This window comes from Rhinolophus ferrumequinum, chromosome 10, assembly GCF_004115265.2.
Source record: "Rhinolophus ferrumequinum isolate MPI-CBG mRhiFer1 chromosome 10, mRhiFer1_v1.p, whole genome shotgun sequence".
NCBI classification, from domain to species: domain Eukaryota; kingdom Metazoa; phylum Chordata; class Mammalia; order Chiroptera; family Rhinolophidae; genus Rhinolophus; species Rhinolophus ferrumequinum.
Genome location: NC_046293.1, coordinates 27,053,399 through 27,072,075, shown reverse-complemented (window position 1 = coordinate 27,072,075; position 18,677 = coordinate 27,053,399). Strand labels below are relative to the sequence as shown.

The window sequence follows — 18,677 nt, the reverse complement described above, 5'->3', positions numbered from 1 at the left end:
TATAAATTTAAAGGAGTCATAAAGATTTAATTTATATTGTTTTTAGAAGGTTTGGAAAGGGTAAGCAGTCAGATGATGGCAAGGATCACAGTTTTGGGACTTTTGGGAGGAAATTTGCAAAATATTGAGTAGTGACCAGTGACAGGTATTTTAACTCTTCGTTTCAATTAAAAGTTATCACCAGCTATTAAAAGATTCTGTGTAATAATCATGTGTAAAGTTATCCATAATGAACAAAGTATTCTTCAATTTTTTCCACTTTAAGTATAGTTTATAAAAAATTTAGACCTGCTAAGAATGTTCTAATGCAGGCCCTGCATTTTTTGTTGTTGTTGTTGGACTCTTAGATTTCCCACTCTTTACTCATTGTATACTGTAATTTGGTTTTTTGTTAGAGTTGATCTGAAATAACTAAATCGCAGAGGATTAGAATTCCTTTTATTGCACTGAGATTTTCAATAGACTGGTGTTTGTTTAGTATTTCATTTATAGTTTGAGCTTCTAAAATCTGCCAAGACTTACAGAATTAGTAAGTAGGAATGAAATTAGTGGCTTTATGCAATTAATAGAGTCCCTACTCAAAATTTTTTGTTCACTTATTTTTAATTTTGGATTGACTAATGACTTGGCTTTTATATTTAGTTGGGAGTTATAATATTGCTTTTGTGTTTTAGTTACAATATTATTCTTAAAATATGTTAAAAACCTTCTATACCACAATAGTAGTAAGTAGACAATGTTTCATGGGTTTTCAAAGTGTTGTCGTTTTTGAGTAAAATAAAACTGTTTTCTGATCTCATAAAATTAACTATAGTTTCTAGATAGTATCATACTCACACAAACATTTTTTTTCTTTCTATTTCAGGTTTCTTTTCCTAAAACTCAGCAGTGCTTGGTGCTTTTTGCTTAGTTAGCTCTTTTGTTTGCCCAAGGTCACACAGCTTTCTATTTAGAAAGAATGGAATTCCAGTTTCCTGATTCCTAATACAGTATTTTTTGTGTTGAGCCCTGCTGCCTCTTTTTTATTTTGAAATAATTTCAGACTTAAAAGTTTGCAAGAACATCTTTCTTCCAGCTTCATTTTATGTGCTTATAAAACAATTATCAATACCAGGAAATTAATATTGATTCCATTTCCATTATTCCTATTATATTTATTAATTGGAATTCTACTATAAGGAAGAACTGTCCCCTATTTATTCAAAATAAATATTCCATTGTATGTATACACCACATTTTCTTTAACCATTCACTGTCTATGGACATTTAGATTGGTTCTACCTCTTATGAATAATACTACAGTGAACGTGAGTGTGCAAATATCTCTAGAGATCCTGTTTTCACTTATTTTGGGTATATACCTGGAAGTGGGATTGCTGGATCATACGGTAATCCTATGTTTAATTCTTCAAGGAGACCCCTTCATTTTTAAAGCAGTTTCTGAAACAACAGCATACCCAGCTTTATCTTACGTTTCCCCTGCCTCAGCCCTGGAATCAGCTGTTGCTCCAAGGAGCCATGGTTCTTTTTAATGAAGAATAGTGTTTAAAAACCAGTATCTGAGCAGAAGGCATGCTCTTTGGTACGGGAGTACTTTCAATACTAAGGTGTTACAGTTGGTTTGTTTTTCTACTCAGAATTTAAAGAGAACTTACTTTAGCCATGCTTGCAAAGAATGAGAGGAAAGGGGGCAGTTTACCCCTGTTAACATGCGCAGGTTTTCCCAGGCGGGTTTATGGAAGGCTGCAGGGTGGTGGGCTTTTAGAAATGTCTTGTGAAGCAATTCAGTGTAATGGACGAAGGTGGTGTTGCTGTGTGTCATGATGATGCCTTCATCAGAAAATCCGTTCTCAGTTTTCTAGTTTTTCTAAGTAATTCAGGTCTTAGAAAGCTTTGGTCACAATAGCAGTTCTTAGCTCTATCTGTAAAAGATAAATAGTAGTATCTGTAAATGTTAATAGTGTAAGCATGACTTCTTGAAAAAATATAAAATTACCTACTGCAACTATGATACCTTTCTCATATTAAAAAGTCACTTATTCACTCAGACACAATAGTCTTGACGCAAGTTAAAAAGCTTTAAGTACAGCACTGTCGCTGCCCTGCCGCTCTTAAACAGGTGCATGGGTCCCTTCACTTCCCCTCCTGGGCCCAAAGCATTTCTCTTACTTGTCATCCTAGTGATATTCTGCATGAGTGAAATGTTATATCCATGGATGTAGTACATTCCAGTTTTCAAAAGGCCATTTCTGCAAAATTGTATTTTACACCCTATTAAGTGGATCAAATCAGCCCCAATGATATCTGTTTGTCCTTCTATGAACGTTTAATTCACTACTCGTTTTGGATATTGGCTGGAATATCAGAAGAGGAATGGTCCATTGTGAGCATAATTTGAGTTTCTCTTTTGGAAGTACATAGCATTCCCGGTCCAGCCCATTTTATGACGGGTGCCTGGTTGTCCTATTGTCATCTATTTCTTGAACGTGTCTAGTCAAGTAAAGTTGCATAGCAACAACTTTGGTAGTAGACTGGCTGCATTCCAAGATTTCATGGGTGATTCTGTCTTGACATTTAATGAACTGATGAAACTGCTCAAAAACCGGATGTGATGTTTGTAGAAGGTTTGCCATTACGTCCTCTCTTGGAGATAATGTTCTGGTTAACCCACATGTGTTTCCTGTTGTAGCCTAGATTCTCAGTGTGGTTTGCAGTATTTGGGAATGCCTCAGAATGCTAAACCTATACCGCAGTGTGGTTGAAGCAGCTGAAACCACTGGAGACTCTGGTTCAGATTGGGAGGTAGATTTTAGAGGTGACAGAAGCCTAATTATCAGTTTAACTAATTAAACCGCTCTGAGGTAATACAGTGAAGCACACCCTCCAGAGTTGCCAGAAGATTTAATTAGTGTTGGCTCAACTTTTAAAGCATAAGGGTAATCTTTCGGAATCACCTAAAATGGTTCACTTGTTCTGGGTTCAGAATGTACAAACAAGCTTTTACCAGGATTTGTGTTATTATTTTAAACATAAGGGACTTCGAACCATATTTACAAACCTAGTAACCTGTGCAGAACAGTTACTGTTAGGTTGGTGCAAAGATAATTGCAGTTTTTGCAATTATTTTTAACTTTTTAAACTGCAATTGCTTTTGCACCAAACTAATATTTGGGTATGAGAAATGTAATAGTGATTTTCTTGGAGATAAAGCAGACTGTTCTTGTTTTACCATGTTGCTTCTGCCCAGTAGAAAGAGATAGTGTGGTTGGTAGAAGAGAAATATTTAAGGGAGAAGCTAGTAAAAGTGTCAACTCTGCACAAATAATTAAAGGAAAGAGATTTCAGAAAGTAACCATTGGACTCTGTATAAAGGGAAACATATGATTCTTTAGATGTAAGTTCTCACAATCAGATCTTATCGAAGCTGTTGATCCCTTAATCTCTTCATAGGATTCTTATCATTGCTTTCCACCTCATATCAACAGCAAGAATAACAGCATTTATTAATAATAGCTTTTCCTCCTCCTCCTCCCCCACTGCTTCTCCCTTGGACTTGCTCCTTATCTTTTATCTTTTCTTTTTTTTTTTCCTTTTTTTTTTAAATTGGGGAGTATTGGGGAACACTGTGTTTTTCCAAGGCCCATCAGCTCCAAGTTGTTGTCATTCAATCTAGTTGTGGAGGGCGCTGCTCAGCTCCAAGTCCAGTTGCCGTTTTCAATCTTAGTTGCTGGGGGCACAGCCCACCATCCCATGTGGGAATTGAACCAGCAACCTTGTTGAGAGCTCGCGCTCTAACCAACTGAGCTATCCGGATCCCTCCGGAAGCTCAGCAGCAGCTCATTGTTTTCAATCTGGTTGTGGAGGGTGCAGCTCACTGGCCCACGTGGGAATCAGAAGGGCAACCCTGTTGTTCAGAGCTCACGCTCTAACCAACTGACCCATCTGGCCGCCCCTCATTTTTTTTTAATTATGGAAAATTTCAGACATACAGTAAAGCAGAGTAAAGATTCTCTTGAAACACCCAGCTTCAGCCATTATCAATACATGGTCAATCTAGAATGCTCTGAAGGGGAGGGCCAAGGAGATAACAGATAAGGATTCTGTTAGGAATATAGCTGTGGTTTTAATACTTCTATTTTGAGATAACCTAAAAGAAATGAAAGAATCAGGCCTTTGTCCTTGCTTTTGCAAATCTAGCACTTTGAAATGTAAACTTGAAAATGTGATAAAAGATGAGAAAAGATAGAGTTTTACTAATTTTCATCAGAAATTGTTTTTTAAAGTAATTTTAACCCATAATAGAATTACGTATAGTATAGCCGAGGAGGAGTACACTTAATTGTTTGTGGCTTTACTGAGCCTGATGGGTCTAGGGCCACCCTGAGGGTGGGAGGTGTGAGAGGGGACAGAGATCTAATCTAAAAAGGGTATATTAATACTGTTGTAGGCTGTATAGTCACCACTATGAAATTCTAATCCTGCGTAGTCCATTATGATAGCCAGTAGCCATGTATAGCTATGGAGCACTTAAAATGTGGCTACTCTGAATTGAAATGCTTCAAGTGTAAAATACATACGAAGAAAACCTAATATGAAAAATACATAGGATTTCATGAAAAAAAATTAAATATTGATTGCATGTTGAAATAAAAATATTTTGGGTATATTGGATTAGATAAAATATATTATTTAAATTAATTTTATTTCTTAAATTTTAATTTTACTGTTTTTTTTAACTTTTTAAAATCTGGCTACTAGAAAATTTAAAATTACAAGCATTTGTGGCTTATTATGTTTCTCTTGGACAGCACTGTTCTAGACTCAATCCTATTATAAAAACTGCAGCAGACAAGAATAGGAAGATAGGGGATTAAGAGAAACAGTGTGCTTACAAAATTATAATGCGTTTTAAAAATCTTTAGCACATCTTAATTTCATTGTTTTATTTGAAATAGATATGATATATCTAGCTTTAGGGTACACTTTATTATGGCACTCCTCCTTTAGCTTTAACCCTCCTCCCCCCGACTTAGTTTTTGCTTTTAAAGAGAGAGAGAACAAAGAATAGCTGGAAAGGACTAATGCTCTAGTGAGTAAAGCTACAAAATCCTTAGTTGTGGCATTTAGGGAAGTGTATGTAAGCTCTTGGCCATTGTGCTATCCTAAAGATCTTCTTAAGACCTTCATTGCCATTTGTTGTTTTTCCTCCAGGTGTGTGTGGCTAAAAACCTTAATATGTCCTTTGGTCTTTTTTCTTTTTCCCGAGGCCCTTGCTTGCGCTGAGAGTAGTATTAACACCGATCCAAACCCCAGTTTAGTCAAGGGACTGCAGTGAAGGTTCGGCAAAGCATTTCTGATCTACAGTTGTTTATGTGCAATTCTGAAATCCAAAAAGCTCTCAAAACCGTTATTTTTGTTAATTCATTTGGTGGAGAATCTGACCTGAAGCAATGTAAGACTATTCATAGTCTTTATCTCCCTTTGTAGAAATATTTATGTGTTTTGCTTTAAAAATATTAATGTGTTTGGCCACGCAGTGCTGCTCTGGACCCATGTAGAAGTGACATGCTGTGTGCATTGTGTTAACCTTTCTAAATATCAAAACACATCTGAATTCTGAAATACAGCCGGCCACAAGACTTTCAGATAAGGGATTTTGGACTTCTATTACCATCTCACAGGAATTGAAAATATTATCTTAGCCATAATTCTGTATTTCAGATATTTATCTTTAGCACAAACCATCTGAACCAGGGACAGAGGTAAATGAGGTCCTTCTGACATACAGCTTTGTCAGGTCACTCTCCAAGTGCTTTCACTGGTACTGTGTCCTGTAAGTCCCTTTTGTATTCTTTCTGCCTCAGAATTTCTTTGAAAGTCAGTCATACAGAGCATCCTTGACACTGTGTCTTAAAATGTGTTATTTCTTTTATTCTGGAAAATCTTTTTATCAAAATTCTTCAAGATGGGTTTGAATTCCTACTATTTCCTGAAGTTTCTCTTGGTTAGCTATAGGCCAGAGAGAAGGGTATATGTGTATGGTTATAATATAAATATAATTTACCTCCCCAACTAAGATCGAAATTCCTAAGCTAGAAGAGACCATGTTATAAACTTCTTAGCATTCGTCATGTTTTTTTATGGTGATTTGCATTTATTAGATATGTTCATTAATGTTTGACTTGGGGGCAGTGGAATGAGGGTCTGGTAGAGCATCAAAAGTATGCTCTGATCAACTTATCAAACTGTTCCTTTTTATTTACTGTTTTAGTTACTGTGCAGCTAAGTATCATAAGCAAACAGTAAAAGTGGTGGTTGGAAAAGGGAAAAAGGCCCTGTTGTTTTCCAGTAGTTGCCAGGATATAGAAAGATGTGTATTGCTTCTATTCTTCAGTTTAACAATGTGCGGTTTTGTTCTTTTAGTTCCACATATTCTTTTATATTTTTGTATTTTTATTTTGAAGCACTACATTTTAATAAATTAACTATAACTATTTAAATATGGCTATTTCCTTTTAAGGACTAAAGCATTTTACTAAAATAATTCTAAAGGGCAAGAACCAGCATTTACTGAGCATCTACTACACATCTGGTTCTGTGCTATGTATTTAATATTATTTTCTGTAATCCTTAAATAATTCAGTGAGTTTAAGTGCTCTCTACCTATTTTACATGTAAGAAATTGGCTAAAGTTACCCAGTGAGTAATAGAGCTTATATTTGAAATCCAAATCTTTCTAATTCTGCCAGAACATTGTTTGCTAATCATGACATTTTTTTAGAGAACAGAAGAAGGAAGGGTAACTGCAAAATAGAAGATCCTTAATTATGTCAACTAAAAGGATCGATTAGAATTGTGCTTATGTTATTTTTCTCACTGAGATTTTCAGTTTCATTTTTTGCCCTTTATTGAAACTCATACGTAATCAGCTGTCTTTTAAGTTGTTCATTTATCAAAATGAACACACAAAAATGTTGCAGGATGACATAGCTGAAAGAGAAAAGAGTTGGTTCATCCTGTAATAGTTTTGAAGTAGAAATTTAAATTTTATTTTTTAAAATAGTTCAGTATTAGGCATCTAGAATATGCTTTTAGATCAGTCAGTTTTAATGGGAAGGCCAATATTTGGGTACAGTAATCAGCCAAATTAGTGTTAATTTATTAAATGTAAGATAATGCATAATAATTGATTTAAGATAATACCGAAACTAGGAATACAATTAAATCAGGTATGTTTTTTATACCATAAGCTTGTAAAAAAAGTAATGTTTTAGAGTTCTATAATAAAGGATATTTAGCACTCTGTTAGATGCTTTCGGATAGGATGATGAACTCCTAATGGAGAACATCAGTTCACTGCGAAGTACGTGACATTTTAGATGAGGTAGCAGTACGTTTTCTGGGAGATGCGGTTAGAAATTCTGCAGTCGAAGCTGATGAGACCTTAGACTAGAACTTTGCATAGGTATTTGTAATTTGTCTACATACGGTAATAGTAGAAGCCATAAGATTTGATGGGCTTTCTGAAGGGTGTTTTACAGACAGAAAAGAACGTGGGACACCTGGAAATATATCCACTAAGATTTGAAAAAGGATGGAGTAACCAGTGAAATAAAGAGATAAAAAGCAGTCCTGGCTATAGGGAAAAAAAAAAAAAGATTATATTGTGCCATGAAAACCCAGTGCAGAGTTTCAGTGGGTGTTAAGATTATCAAATGTTAAAAAGAGACAAAAGAGTACAAAAACTAAGAAAAGCAAGAAAGTAGTCATCGACCGTTTTCAACAGTTACTTAATGAGTCATAGATTGGAAGCCATTTGTAGGGAGTTAAGGGAATAAATGGTAAGAGCCATGGAGGCAGCCGTTAGAGATCATATTCAAAGAACATGGCAATAAAAATCATCATTCAATTTTAAACAGCATCATTCAACTTTTAAACAGCATCTTCTCAAAATGGGGGAAATTATGTTGTGTTAAAGGCAGAAAAGAAGGACCTTATGGAGAGGGAGAAGTTAAAGATTCTGGGAAAGAAGGAAATATTGGGAGGAAGTTCTTGTAAAGGGGTTGGAGGAAGATACTGGAGTAAGAGCGAATCTCCTTATTAGGATGGAGGCAAAAGTATATAGTTTTATAAATAAGCTTCCCCTACCTAAAATAAAGCCTTTTCTGAATTACATGCATAGTAAAGGAAAGATTTTTCACCTTGATCAAAGTATCCAGGCAGTAATAGAATGGGGCCAGAAATTCTTTCTCAGAGCTTTTCCATTAGAAGGGATCAGGAATATATCCTTTCTCCAAAAGTAGGTGGTGGAATGCTTTTTTACATGGATTTAAAATTTGGGCAAGAATACCTTTCATTCATTCAAATGGCTAAGCTGTAGGATCTGAGGATAAGAACTGTTATAGAAAGTTTCATTTTCATTTTTAGGAAGGCTTCTTGAGTGTCGTAGGAAATCTGTCTCCTTTTAAATATTATTGAACAAGTATTTATTGAATCCTTTGCCGGGATATTTTCTAATAGCTGTGGAAGACACATAAATGGATGAATTAAGATTCCTACTATTCTAGCTCTCACATTCTAGTTAAGATATGTAAATTATTAACCCCTTTTCTCTGTTTAGTCCTTTCACTCTTAAACACCAAAGTAATTTTAAGATATAACATAGACATCATAAAATATGTCCAGGAATAATGATCTATTGCAAGAAAATATAAATGTAGAAAATCTAAATTCATGTCTCAGATAAATTACTAACTTTATAAAGTATTTAATTGAGTTGGAACTTAATTTTTTTAACAATGTTTTTGACTTTTAAAAAACATTTATTTAAATACAGATTTATGCAGTTGGCTTAATAGAAGTTCTGTTGTTTCTGATGTGAACAAACATTCAACTAATATAGTCTTTCTTCCATCAGATATAAATCAAATATTTAGTGTTATTTACAAATGAAAGGATAAAACACAGTTTTGCTTGCTCAATTTTTAAGTACTTTGTCTGTTTGCAAGGTTTGGCTGTTTTTGGAAGATCAGCAGGTGTTTTAAAATTTTTAGAGAGGAGAGATAAAGAAACATCTGGTTGTCATTGAACCTAGGCAATCACAGTATTGGCTTACATAGAATATTTCTTACTAATTTTATGGATTAAATTAATACTTGAATATAAGATTGTATCTGATACTTTTTTTAGGTGGGTCAGAGGACAGGTATTATTTACATGTACATGTTTTTAGTACCAGAATAACATTTCTGAAGACTACTTTGCCTGGCACACAGGCCACTTTAAATAGTAGAAATGGTCTTAGTTGGGGTCTTGCAAGTTGGTGCTTTCAAAGACTTACTCCATCTTTTAGAACAGAAGATTAGTACATGCTGCTGCAATGTCAGACGCAGAAAAGATGCGTTTGCCATTTCTAAGGAGATTGCTGATGTTTATGAGAGTGTCAGAATGAATTAAAGAATGTTAATTTTAAATAAAGCAATGAAATAAACATTGTACTAAATGGAAGGAGTCCTAAAAAAGACATCGATTCTGTTTATAAGCTAAGTGACCTTGTATGAATCTGTTTCCTTAGATGTAAAAAAGGCAAAACTCTCAGGCTACAATAACATATTATAAAATGAATATGCAATAAAATAATGTATGTGACGGTACATTATAATTTGAAAACAAATGTACAAGCAAACTTAAGGTGATGATACCGTATTTTTAATTTTCACATAGTTGTTTAGTAGAAGAGATGCATACTAAATCTAATATTGCCAAAATTTTTAGAAGGAAGGGTAATAAGAGATTGGAGAAACAGAGGTAAAATATGAGCTTATATTGAGTATTTGAAATCATTCTCATTCAATCAGCACTTTGTTATTTGTGAAAGCATTGCGTAGGGATAGCTAAGATGACACGTGCATTTTTATGAAACAGGTAGTGGATTTGTCACTTTTACCTACATTTGAAGAATAAGTGCACATTTTTTCCCTCTTCTCTTTAAACTTAAACGTGAAGGTTATGAATACTGATGGCACTGGGAGACGAGTACTAGTGGAGGACAAAATTCCCCACATATTTGGGTTTACTTTGCTGGGTGACTATGTCTACTGGACTGACTGGCAGAGGCGCAGCATCGAAAGAGTGCACAAACGAAGCGCAGACAGGGAAATCATCATCGATCAGCTTCCTGACCTCATGGGCCTAAAGGCCACAAATGTTCATCGAATCATTGGTAAGTAATCCCAGAATTCTCTTAGAGGTGGAAGCCAGGAATGAGAAAAGGTGCAGATAGGCAGCAGTTTGTCAAGCAGCATTGTAAAGTGTTGGTGTTTTGAGGGAATATGGAAATCATCCCTTAACCTGTTTTTTAACCAGGAATGGGTCTTTTAAATGTTGGCTTAGTACTCTGGCTACATGGTTTGAATTGAAGGGATAAAAATACACACGTTTCCATCAAAAGAATTCAATCCTATTGTGTGAGTAATGTAGCTTATTTTAAAGCTTCCTGTGGGTACAAAGGAAAGGTTTTGCCATACTTTTATTGATCAGCAAGGGAGCTTTGAGCTGCTCCATTTCCTGAGTGGGCCAGTTCACCCCTCCGTAGGCGGCCTCGTGGTCCCCCACTCCTGGGAGGTCGGCACTGTGCTGCCCACTTAGTGTAGACAACCAATCCACATAGCACACGCAGCTCAGAGCTCTTGGTCTCTAGTGATTCTCCTTGCTCAGCCTTGTGAGTAGCTGGGACAGCCCACGACATTGCGCCCGGCCTTTGATTCCCTGTTAATCCTCACAGTGCTTGTTTGTGAGATCAGACTTGAAACTCTAGATTTGGGAGCAGATACAATCATGGGTCTTTGTGAACCAAATGCTTAGTCATTTTAAAGTGAAAATGTGTGGAGTGTGTCAATGTGTGTGTCCTTCTGTGCCCTTTTATAATTAACTTGTCTTTCAGGTTCCAACCCCTGTGCTGAGGAAAATGGGGGATGTAGCCATCTTTGCCTCTATCGACCTCAGGGCCTTCGCTGTGCCTGTCCCATTGGCTTTGAACTCATCAGTGACATGAAGACCTGCATTGTCCCAGAGGCTTTCCTTTTGTTTTCACGGAGAGCAGATATCAGGCGAATTTCTTTGGAAACTAACAATAATAATGTGGCCATTCCACTCACTGGCGTTAAAGAAGCTTCTGCTTTGGATTTTGATGTGACAGACAACCGAATTTACTGGACTGATATATCACTCAAGGTTAGCAAAAGAATTGGAATATTAAAACTGGGGACTAAACGGGAGAGCTTCTAGAATTTCTGAGTCTTCATGCTATAATCAGCCTCCCTCATTGCTTCATAGACAAAGTTCAACAAAATCCTTTAACTTTTTAAAGGAAGTCAAGGGAAAGGCCCATTCAGTATTTTATTAAGTGCCGTTTAATATACTTTGCTTGAGTGTTCTAAATCTGTAAGACATAATCTTCCTCTGCTCTGTCCCATTTGAAGATAATGAGTGACATTTTCTGCGATTAGAGAGTAAGCAATTGTATGCTTCACATAAGTAGCTTTTAGAGACTTGACTCTTAATTTATTTTCAGCAAAATTTTGGAGTCTGACCGAGGTAAAAAATGCCAATTATGAGTTACAGCACATCTTTATTTTTTTTCCCCTAGAATAAATATTGTAAAGCATACTGAGTCAATAAGGACCTCTCAGAAAATCTGGAGAATAATCTTTTCTTCTTCCAGATTGTTTTGGGCTTGTTTCACATAACTTGTGTAAAATTTTGTCTAACATGCAAAAATCATGGGATATAGGAGCCAGTGTAGTATCCTAATACTGTTCAGTTACTATCTGTTAAATGAGTGAATAGATGAGTAAATAAATAAATCTTGGCTTTTACTGTATAGCATTCTGAGTTTCCTCGTCTTGAAAATAGAGATAATATTTACCTTGAAGGGCTATTGTGAAGCTTAATTGAAAATATATGTACACAAAGTACTTAGGATAGTGCTTGAAAAGAAGTAGCAGTTATTATTAATAGTGTGAATTATAATTGTTTTCAATTTTAGGGAATTCAAAGCTATAGTAGTAATATGATAACGGTATTGTGCATTTTATAAGCTATAAGGTTGTTGAGATCTTCTCAAATTGGCACAATAACATGGCATACTCTCAGGCACCTTCAGAAAGCCGACTACCAGTTAAGAGTCTACAACATTCTGCTCACGATTTTTTTCACTTGATTACTAATAAGCTTAAAAGAAAATCATTCCACTGTCTTACTAGACTGAATTTTTGGTCTTTAAGAATGTCAGAAAATTTCTGCCTCAATTGGCAATAAAACTTGAGGTCACAGTTGCATTTAATTAGAGATTGATATATATGTATATATTTTTTTCTGTGCTTGTAAAATACATGAATTGTATTAAGAAACTATGCCTCTGGCTCTTCTGGTTCCTCCCACCCAACAAAACCCAAACCAAACATTTTTTTTGGATAGTGTTTTGTGCTTAAGCCATGGGACTTTGTTGTTAATCTTATTTTTGCAGACCATCAGCAGAGCCTTTATGAATGGCAGTGCACTGGAACACGTGGTAGAATTCGGCTTAGATTATCCAGAAGGCATGGCAGTGGACTGGCTTGGGAAGAACTTATACTGGGCAGACACAGGAACCAATAGAATTGAGGTGTCAAAGTTGGATGGGCAACATCGACAAGTTTTGGTGTGGAAAGACCTAGATAGTCCCAGAGCTCTTGCATTGGATCCTGCTGAAGGGTAAACAGCTTTATGTATGCATTCTTCGCAATTATATTGTGCGTGGGCTAGTTATGGATCATATTCTTGATGTCTTAATGCTTATTAGGAATTTGACAACTAAACCATAGGTAGACTTTATTTTAAAACCATTAGTTGAGAATTCACTGATTTTAGAATTAATAATTATTACCGTATTTCCCCAAAAATAAGACCTAGCTGGACCATCAGCTCTAATGCGTCTTTTGGAGCAAAAATTAATATAAGACCCGGTATTATATTATATTACATTATACCCAGTCTTATTATGTTAAGACTGAGTCTTATATTAATTTTTGCTCCAAAAGACTCAGAGCTGATGGTCTGGCTAGGTCTTATTTTCGGGGAAACACGGTAGCTAAATTTTTTTGGTCATTATTAACATTGGGTGAAGAAAGATTAGTGAAATGGATTAATAATCTAATATTACAACTCATATTTGTATACTAAGTAAACAGCCTTTTTAAAGGTATCAAGTCTATATTTGCTTGTACTCTCTCCCAATGTATACCAAATTCCAAACCTATTAAAGTAAACCCACGGAAATAATGGTGTGTGCAAAGAAATAAAGAATTACTTGCGTTGTTTTTTTAAAAAGCTTCATTTTAGAATATTAATTCAAAATGGACAGTTAGTTTGATCATTATTATAAGCTTGGAGAAACTTGGGTATTAAATACAGTGAACTCTTTATTTACAAAATGACATGTTTTTCAAGCGTAGATGATCCTCCTGCATGACAGCAAGTTTTAAAAAACTAGCAGCTAAGAGATCTAAAATTTGAAGAATAATTTCACTTTTAAAAGCAGAAGTTAACAATGTGAACATACGAGCATATTTTATCATGTCTATAATTAAAAATAGTGTTCCTGAAATCTAACATTAATTCCATGATTAGCTAGTTAGCCATCTAATTAGGAGGCCATATCAAAGGCAGCTTCTCTGTGCCGCAATATTGTGGTTGGATTATGGTGATCTTTCACTCTAAGCATTAGTTACTAGACAGATAAATTTAGTGATTGGTACTGAGGACTCTAGTTTATGTGGCTACTGGCAACTGTGAAATTTCTGTCACAGTTGTTTCTCTTTGGTTCTTGTGGTGTGCACGTGCCTGTCAGCTGACAAGTACAAACAAAGCCTGAAACCAACTTTACTTTTCAGAAAAGCATGTTCATATACGTATTGCTACCAAGTTAACCCTCAGCTGACGGGCTGATGGGTGAATGTCTGCCTCAGGTATCTGATGAGCACGGGCATGTGGACTGCTTTCCTAGTCCCAGTATTCAGTGTCCTGAAGCGAGCACCTAACTAGTTTAGCGGAAAGGGCTAAGGATGAGTTTCTACTTCTAGCTCTGTCATGTGACTAGCTTGAAGACATCAGACAAATCATTCACATTTCTTTTAGTGCGTTGGCTTCCTCATCTGTAAAAAGCCTGGAGTACTATAAGGCTGCTCTAAGGGTAGTGTGAAAAACTCAAAAAATTAAAAGCAAGAGTATACTAAAATTTCACAGCAATTATAATAATAATGCTTACTGCCCAGCTGACACAGTATGGGATGATTCATTGCTCTAATACATGTAGTACTGTTCCCTTGGACTGTGTGTCCAAATACATTTCAAAGTGTACTTTTTAAACTTCAGTTAATTTGTACTTTTGATGTACTCCTGCAACTTGTTTTTGGGGAGAATTTTTTACACAAGTCAAAAAGGAAGTTTAAAAATTTACAAACTCGAATTACTTGTATTTAGAAATATATAAAGATATTTATTCAGAAGTGAAACAGGTTTGGAGACCAGAGCTTTAATCCTTTCCTATCTTCTTGAATATTAGTTTTATAAATGCAAGTGCTGCAATAGGAAATCACTGGTTTGCTTCCAATTCCTAGGTTTTGGATGGAATAGATTCATTGGAAAGACTAAGGAAAGCTGACTCACTTCCTTTTTAGGATATAAGAAAAAATTAAGTTGAGGGTGCCAAATAATTGAAAAATTATAGCCATGATTTTGTTTTACGAATTTCCTTGATTTAATGTATATTTTCTTTAAAGGTGTTTAGTTAACTATGCATGAATATGACCCTTTCTCCCAAATAATCAAAAGTAAAATGTTAAATATGCATTGTTTTGAATTTAGATTTATGTATTGGACTGAATGGGGTGGGAAACCAAAGATAGACAGAGCTGCCATGGATGGAAGTGAACGTACTACATTAGTTCCAAACGTGGGGCGTGCAAACGGCCTAACTATTGATTATGCTAAAAGGAGGCTCTATTGGACAGACCTAGACACCAACTTAATAGAATCTTCAAATATGCTTGGTAAGCTCTCCTTTTTTTATTCAGACAGCTAGTAGTGTATTGTTCTTTTTATGCAAAATCAGAAAGGTTGCTATCACCATTGGTTAGATACTATTAATAAAACTTGATGTGAATGGCTAGGTTCTTCCGCTCTCTGGCAGTGTATTCTGTTTATTGTTACCAATAGTGGGCCAGGTACTTGGATTCACATTTCTTTATTGTGTGGAAATTTCATTACTGTGGTGCTTGTAATGGAATTTATAACTCCCTAGATATTCCTGAAGTGACTTTTTGTACCAGTAAAATACAGTATATGCATTTCCATCTTTTTATGGAAGGAAGAAGAAAAGTTGAAGTATAGGCCCATATGGAGAGAAAATAAGGCCACAATCAAAACAGATCATTTGTAGGAGTTTAAACAAACTTGGTGATTTATAGGAAGAATATAAGTTTGAGGCATGGGGTCAGACTGTAGATGGATTGATTTTAGAGGACTGGTCTGGTTTTAGAATTGCTTTAACATGAATTGTTCTCTTTTAAATTGCTTACAAATGTGATGTTTTATATGTTACAATTTGGGGAAAGGGGCAACAAGACTCCTATTCTCACATATTTCATCCCTCTGCTTTTCCTGTCTACTGCCTTTCCGAAAATAGGACTTAACCGTGAAGTTATAGCAGATGACTTGCCTCATCCTTTTGGCCTAACTCAGTACCAAGATTACATCTACTGGACCGACTGGAGCCGACGCAGCATTGAGCGTGCCAACAAAACTAGTGGCCAAAACCGCACCATCATTCAGGGCCATTTGGATTATGTGATGGACATCCTCGTCTTTCACTCCTCTCGGCAGGCAGGGTGGAATGAGTGTGCTTCCAGCAATGGGCACTGCTCCCACCTCTGCTTGGCAGTGCCAGTTGGAGGGTTTGTTTGTGGATGCCCCGCCCACTACTCTCTTAATGCTGACAACAGGACTTGTAGTGGTAAGCTGCATTTCCCCCCAAAGAAAACTAGAATTAGAGGAGAAAGCAGGATTTTGAAAACACTGTAGTTCACGTTCTTTCTAGAGTAAAAAAGTTGTAGAAGTCCAGAGTTTATCATTTGTTTAATAAAAAAGGACTAAAGATGGAAAAATGCAAGTTTTTGTTACTCTTTATTCGATGATAGCCATTTGATATTTCAGAAAACCTGATATTACAGAAAAATTAAATCTTTTACCTGTAAACATTAAATATCTAGTGCACAATTTGCATAGCTTAATTGAGAGAGAGATAGTCATGCATATGTGCTATACATAATTTATATTTAGTCATTATAAAGCAAATAAAGAGTAGTACAAGCAAAACAGTACAACAAAGAGAATTTCCAAAATACAGTTTTCTTGTCCTTTGAAGTTCATAGAATAGGCTAAAGATAAAAACTTTAAGTGTATAAAAGCCTGGCAGAAAATGCATATGAGTAAATTTAGCCCAGTATGAAACAGTAGTAAATAGATGGGAAACTAGAGAGCACATGCTCTGAACATAGTGGGTGGTCGCTACTTAATTCCAACTGATGTTACTGGATCTTCTTACTCGGTCATGAATCCAAAAATTTTTTTTGGCTGCAGTATCTCCCGATTTTTAAATGTTAGCAAGTACTGCATATTAAACACACACGCACGCGCGCTAAGAATGACCAAGCACAGTGTATAAAAAAACACTGTTTGCTTAGGGAAACCTAGTTTATGATTCAAGTATACATGAAGGCCCGAGTCTTGGTGGATCGACAAGAACAAATTGGTAGGTACGATAAAGAAATAGAGAATTAGATCAGAAGGAGTAGATCGTGGGACAGAAGTAGGGTATGGTTCACTAGGGTAGAGGGTAGCAAAACTGCTATAGGATATTAAGTGTAATTAATTATTATTTTTTGATTAGTTTGTTCATTTGTTCTATTCTTTAGATTCCACATATAAGTGAGATCATATGGTATTTGTCTTTCTCCATCTGACTTATTTCACTTAGCATAATGTTCTCTAGGTCTATCCATATCGTTGCAAATGGTAAGATTTCATTCTTCTTTATGGCCGAGTAATACTCTGTTGTATAAATGTACCACAGTTTCTTAACCTAGTTGTCTACTGATGGGCATTTCGTTTGTTTTCATGTCCTGGCACTGCATAAATTTTTTTGAATTAGTGTTTTGGATTTCTCTGGATAGATACCTAAGAGTGGAATTGCTGGGTCATAAGGTAGTTCCATTTCCAGTTTTTTGAGATACCTCCATACTGTTTTCCATAGTGGCTGCACCAATCTGCAATCCCACCAACGGTGCACAAGGGTTGCCTTTTCTCCACATCCTCGCCAGCACTTGTTGTTTGTTGATTTATTGATGACAGCCATTCTGACCAGAGTGAGGTGGTATCTCATTGTGGTTTTTATTTGCATTTCTCTAATGATTAGTGAGGTTGAACATTTTTTCATATGTCTGTTTGTCATCTGTATGTCGTCTTTAGAAAAACGTCTCTTCATGTCCTCTGTCCAGTTTTTATTTGGGTTGTTTGTTTTTTTGGTGTTGCATTGAATGAATTTTATATAAATTTTGAATATTAACCCCTTATCAGATGTATCATTGACAAATATCTTCTCCCATTCAGTAGGATGCCTTTTTGTTTTATTGATGGTTTCCTTTGCTGTGAAAAAACTTTTTAGTTTGATGTAATCCCATAAGTTTATTTTTTCTCTTACTTCCCTTGCCCGAGGGGAAATATCAGAAAAAATATTACTAAGGGTAATGTCTGCAAATTTAGATGTAATTAATTTTTGAAGTTACTTTATTCTGTGCCTGAAAGTATAAGAAATCACGTAGGAAAGGATTTAGTTTGTTCAGACACAAGGCTTCAGTTGTGAAAGAGAAAGAACGTAAGTTTATAGTTTTAATGATTTGGAGTCTCTGCCACATTAGTTTTGTATTTTACTAAAGCAAGTCACATAAAATTTTTAAACCTTAATTTTCTCATTTGTAAAATGGGTATAATAATAGTAACTACTTTATAAGTTGCTGTGAAAATTAAATAAGATATAACATGGTTTGATTGTTGTGAAGAGTGGATTTGAGGCGAAAAAAACGTGGTAGCAGGGCAGTCAGTTAGACTAGTGTTGTAATGCCTGCCGGTGGACATGGACCGGAGTGGGGGCAGTGGGGCGCGAGGGGAGCTGATGGGTTCAATGTATGTTTTGAAGCTAGAACGAACAGAACTTGTTAATGGGCTGTATGCTGGGAAGGAGAGGAAGGAAACAGGGTTGACTTCTAAATTTTAGGCTTGAGCTATTAGATAGTAGATGAAGAAGTATGGAGAGGAAGGTTAGCTTTCAGGAGGAAATAAAAATTTTAATTTCAGGCAGGTTTATTTTGATTTTTCCTATGGGGCATTGCAAAAGAAATACTAAATAGGTAGTTGGACAGAAGATTCCAAAGCTCAGAGGAAATAAATGAGGTAGAAATTTTGGAATTGCCAGCATGTATTTAAATGGATGAGATCACCTAGGGAGAAGATGTAGAGGTGGGTCAGCAAACTTTTTCTGTAAAGGGCCAGAGAGTAAATATTTAGGCTTGTGGGGCCTGTAG

General features: G+C 35.7%; 1 protein-coding gene across 1 annotated transcript in view; it reads left to right on the top strand.

Annotated features, from left to right (window-relative positions):
• The window catches only part of LRP6 (LDL receptor related protein 6), a 125,083-nt gene that overhangs the window by 77,547 nt on the left and 28,859 nt on the right, over positions 1 to 18,677 (top strand). Inside the window, exons 8-12 of the mRNA XM_033116936.1 lie at positions 10,006 to 10,222; positions 10,943 to 11,232; positions 12,527 to 12,753; positions 14,905 to 15,089; positions 15,725 to 16,051. Coding sequence (XP_032972827.1) covers positions 10,006 to 10,222; positions 10,943 to 11,232; positions 12,527 to 12,753; positions 14,905 to 15,089; positions 15,725 to 16,051 — 1,246 coding nt within the window. The remainder of the gene's footprint in view (positions 1 to 10,005; positions 10,223 to 10,942; positions 11,233 to 12,526; positions 12,754 to 14,904; positions 15,090 to 15,724; positions 16,052 to 18,677) is intronic.